The sequence below is a fragment of the Bison bison genome, unplaced genomic scaffold, assembly GCF_000754665.1.
Source record: "Bison bison bison isolate TAMUID 2011002044 unplaced genomic scaffold, Bison_UMD1.0 scf7180017864289, whole genome shotgun sequence".
In the NCBI taxonomy this organism is placed as follows: domain Eukaryota; kingdom Metazoa; phylum Chordata; class Mammalia; order Artiodactyla; family Bovidae; genus Bison; species Bison bison.
The window spans coordinates 14,464,890-14,470,090 of NW_011494861.1; the positions used below are offsets into that span (position 1 = coordinate 14,464,890).

The 5,201-nt window shown below is 44.8% G+C and overlaps 1 protein-coding gene across 1 annotated transcript in view; it reads left to right on the forward strand.

The window, feature by feature from the left end:
• The window catches only part of LOC104996119, a 38,954-nt gene that overhangs the window by 23,098 nt on the left and 10,655 nt on the right, over positions 1-5,201 (forward strand). The window contains 5 exon segments of the mRNA XM_010850247.1: positions 240-272; positions 1,041-1,351; positions 1,707-1,922; positions 2,208-2,279; positions 3,291-3,691. Coding sequence (XP_010848549.1) covers positions 240-272; positions 1,041-1,351; positions 1,707-1,922; positions 2,208-2,279; positions 3,291-3,691 — 1,033 coding nt within the window.

Genomic DNA, 5,201 nt, shown 5'->3' on the forward strand with positions numbered 1-5,201 from the left:
CATTCTTTCTCTTTCAAGAATGGAGTCTGACTCAATCAGTTCACCAGGAGATTGACAGTAACCCAATCAGGATTAACCCGATGGACACTCTGGAATCTAATCAGGTAGTGCTTTGTGATTGGAAGTTAGCAGTTAGAAGGAGGGCAGACGTGGTTAAAAAGTTCTATAAAAGCCTAAAGCAACAAAGAAGAGACACAGAAGCTTTTCACTCTAAAGTCAATGCCTGTGTTCTCCACCAGGTTTGGTCTGAGAAGCCTGCAACATCAGATCTGGTAAGTTACCAACTTCAGGGAAGATATTCTGCCAATGCCAGCATGTATGAAAGATGGAATGTAGTCTGACATGACAAGAAGAATTTTCCTCTTTCTTTTCTTTTGGTTAAACAAATTTTAGGCTTTCTTTTTGGCTCAAAGTGTAGCTTTGCCTTCATCCTAAACATTTTGATTTTGGCTTTGGTTTATATCATTTAAATGTCTTATCAAGCAGTTTTTCTGGATAATAAAAGACATCTGTTTGAAATGCTATTTCTTGACATTTAAAGTTTCAATCTATGCACAAATGGCATTTCTTTTAAGGTATCTCCGTAAGCCTTCCAATGAAAGTTAACTTTGGGAACTGAGAATGGAAGCTCAAGTTCCACATGAACTTCTAACCCCATAATTTGGGCCCTATGCGATACTTTACATGTTTTCTCCTTTGAAAAGGGGAGTCAGCTTGTTCAATCTCCTGAAACAAATGCACAACAAGGAAACACATTAAGCAAAGCAGTGGAAGGAAATGAATGAGCTACTGGTTGCCTTTCTTCATTCTTCATACTGGAGAGATTCTTGCTCAAGTGCCAGAAGGGGCAGACCTATGGCTTAATGCCTACCAAATCCAGACTGGAAGTCAGACAAACTGAGTTTCTTCCATTCTGGTTCATCATTCCCAAGACAATGACTTTGGCTCTGATTTGATTTTCCTGAAGGATGGGGAGAGAGACCACCCTAATGGGTATGATTGACCTGAGAAGAATGCTTTGTTCCCTTGCATTTTCACAGGATTCCATTCAGAGAAGAGTCATTATGAGTGCTTATGACCCACACAGACTTGTGAATTTGGCAGCAATGAGCCTAGTGAGAGATGAGGCCTTGGCCATCTCCTCTTTGGAGTATCTGCCCATGGAGCTGTACCCACCACTATTCATGGCTGCCTTCTCTGGAAGACACAGTGAGACCCTGAAGGCCATGGTGCAAGCCTGGCCCTTTGCCTGCCTGCCTCTAGGAGGCCTGATGCAGAAGCCTCACCAAGGAACCATACAAGCAGTGCTGGATGGCCTTGATGTCCTGTTGGCCCAGAAAGTTCACCCCAGGTGAGTCCAAACCAGGTAGCTTGGTAGGATCTTGGGTGTCCTGGAAGACACTGCTGGTGTCAGGGAGAGTGAATGACCAAGGGGTGGACCAGAGACTTCTGAAAATGCTCAGAAGCTTTGAGCATTGCTGAGATCACATTGGGAAATACCTTACAAAAGTATAATGAGAAGGATGGAAGGGGAAAAGGAGCTGGAGGAAAGTGAGCAAGAGAGGAAAGAGAAAAGACAGAAGGTATATCAGGAATGTGATGTAAAAGCACAGATGGGAAGTTAGAATGTTGCCTAAGTTCTGAAGCTGTAGTTTCATTCAGTGAGTATTTTAAAGAATCCCACCCAATCTTCTGTTTCCCCACAGGAGATGCAAACTGCGGGTGCTGGACTTGAGAAATACTGGCCAGGACTTCTGGAACATGTGGTCTGGAGACATGGACCATGTGCCCTCAAGCTCACTGATGGCACCAGTGGCTGAGGACATGTCACGGACAAAGCACCCATTGACTCCCTTGGTGGTATACATAGAACTTTGTCTCAAGACAAAGACCTCGATCAAATTCCTCACCTACCTCCTCAGGTGGGTGGAGCAACGGAAAGGCTCCATGCACCTGTGCTGTAAGAAGATAAAAATTATTTCAAGGTCCAAGGAAAATATTAAGAAAATTCTCAGTATGGTGAAGCTGAACTGTGTACAAGAGGTAGAATTGAGTCTCACCCAGAAGCTGTCCACCCTGGCCAAGTTTGCTTCTCTCCTGGGCAAGATGAGAAATGTTCAGAGACTCCTTCTTTCCCCGATTCATGGGTCTGTTGCTGAGGAACAGGACCATCAGGCTCTTGTTCAATTTACCTCTCAGATCCTCAGGCTGCAGAACCTCCGGGATCTCCATATGGAAGGTCCATCTTTCCTCGAAGGCCGCCTGAACCAGATGCTCAGGTGAGGGGACTAGCAATGATTGAGTAACAGTGAACACAATAGTAAAGTATCAAGTGCATTGTCTCATTTGCTGCTCTACTGTGACCTGTGGTAACACATATGCAGAGCAATCAGGGTGTGAGAAAACCAGTATAGAAAGGTTAGCAAAGGGACATCAGGTTAGGAATCTACAAATAGGGGGGCATAAATATAGTGCAGACATGTATGTGATTTCTTCTTTGGGAAGGGATATCTCTGTTCGGATGACTTAGGCAAACAGGTTAGTGAAGGTGGCATTGACAAGGAAAAACCACATCAGACCTTAGCATTTCTAAACAGAAACTCTGTCGTCACTAATCTGTGACCACAATGAGCCTGTCTTAAAGTCCCAGCCCTTAAAGGTGGTCTTGTGTTGCACATAAGGTAATATTCTGGAAGTGCATGACTCTAAAGTTAATGGTAATGAAGCAGAAGCAAAAGGAGAGTGAACAATGATAGAAGGTTTGTAGATGATGCCTGGTTGGAAGTTGCTGAAGTTTGGCAGCCCCAGGGCAATGTATGGGGTCTTATTGTTTCTACACATCTTCCAAGTGCTTGACCTGGCCAGAGATACAGGCATCTGGAGCCCAAGCATCGACTGAAGGGATCTGAATTAAAAGCATATTTATCTCATCTCCCGATACTAAAATTCAGTGGTGTCCACACTTGATGGTGACTGTCTCAGGCTCTCCTTTGAGCATTTCTAGTGCATTCTATTATCTTCATTCATGCTCCTAAGGAAGTGGAATGTGTTGTACTCTGCTTGACATATGAGGAAAAGGAATTTTCAAGATTCTTTGAGCTTGATCCAGTCACAAAATGAAAATGGCAGGACTTAGGTAAAATGAGACTTGACATTCTGGGTACTGAGTTTTATCAGATGGTAATAACAAACTTGGCTTCAGGCCAATCATTTATCTCTCAAGTGGAGATCGCTTATCACTCTGGTATTCCAGATCTAATTACTTGTTTTTCTTTTTTTTTCCCCTCCAGATGCCTGAAGACCTCCTTGTACAACATCTCAATAACCAACTGCCTGCTTACAGAATCAGACTTGACTCATCTGTCCCAGTGTTGGAACATCTGCCAGCTAAAGGGCCTGAATCTGAATGGTGTTACCTTGACCAACTTTCATCCTGAGGTCCTCCAAGTTCTTCTGGAGAAAGTTGCAGGCACTCTTGAAGAGCTGGACTTAAACCTGTGTGGGATCATGGACTCCCACCTCATGGCCATCCTTCCTGTCCTGAGCAGCTGCTGCCAGCTCAGGGTCCTCAGCTTGTGTGGAAACCTCATCTCCATGACTGTCCTGAAGAGTCTCCTGCGTCATACTGATAGGTTATCTGCTTTAAGTCTAGAGCTTTATCCTGCCCCTCGGGAGAGTTACAGCTCTCTGGGTATTCTTCACCAGGAGAGACTTGCCCAGCTAAAAGCTGAGCTTTGGGAGTTCCTTACAGACTTAGGATGTCCCAGGAAGATTTGTGTTAGCCCCAGCCCCTGTCCTCACTGTGGTGATGACATGTGTGATCACCTGAGTCCCAATGCATAATACTGTAATACCCTGCTTGCTGCTGCTGCTGCCAAGTCGCTTCAGTCGTGTCTGACTCTGTGCGACCCCATAGACAGCAGCCCACCTGGCTCCTCTGTCCCTGGGATTCTCAAGGAAAGAATACCTGAAGTGTGTGGCCATATATTTCCTTCTCCAAATACCCTACCTAGGTGGTTCCTTCTATCGAAAACTTTCTTCTGGATACTTGGAAACTGAAATCCAGGGCATAGGTCCATTATGAAGGGAAAATGCACCCCTGGTTTCTGATATCTGCTCAGTGTGATTGAGAGAAGCAAATGTGATCCAGCAGGGGTGCAGGATTCTAGAAGGATGTGTTGATTTGGGTAGTTGCTGGGGACTTTTAGAGACATATTTATAAAGTCAAATATGAACTTGAATTTCTGGATGATTCAGTTTGAGTTATTTCTGTATGCACAGTTATACAAATGATCAGAAATAAAGAGACCTTCATTGTAAATGAAAAATGTTGTCCATGATATCATCATGCTTTCTGTGTTTACATCTCTGGAATCTCCAGTTTCTGATGTGAGTGAAAAGCACTCCATAGACTATGATCTGAAACTCCATCATTCCTTTATATTTTTTTCCTTTTGATTTCCTTACTTTCTTCTATTGGTTAATACAAGCAACAAAGGAATCATACTCAGTGTCCTCAACAACACATCCCAGTTGGGAACAAGATGGCAGAGGAGTAGGTCGATGTACATCTCTCTGCAGGTACATCAGGAATACACCTTCAGACACAGAAGTGCTTGCAGAACTCCAGCTGAGAGTAGGCAGGAGTACCTGACCACTGGAAAAGAATATATAGAACCATGCAAAACTCAGTAGGATGAAGGAACTAGGGGGAAAAACCGGAGTGTTAGTAGGACTGGACCTGCCCTCAGTGGGTGGGGGAACTGAAGCAGGGGTCTGATCCCCACATTGGGGCAATTGTCTTGGTCAGAGGAGAAACATTTGAGGCCAAGAGTGAAGAAGCTGATCTTTGACAGCCTAAATGGAATGAGAATCAGACAATCCTTGCCACAGCCCTATTTACCCTAGACAGGGATGCAGGTAACCTAGAAATAGCTAGGAGCTGGAGCTTAGGGATTGTGGAACGATCCCAGGGCAAGGGCTGCTGTTGACTGCTGGGAGACTGACCAAGGGGATGTGAGGGAGGAGATTGTGGTGAGAAATGCCTGTGGAGGAAAGCCAGGCAGCCACGGAAACAAGACAATACTGCTGAGTCATGCATAGTGGGTGGGGCCATCACCATAACCTCTCCCCACCTGTCAGCATTGGCAGCTGGACAATAGAGAGGCTGCCCATCAAGCGCCTGATGCATGGAACAACAG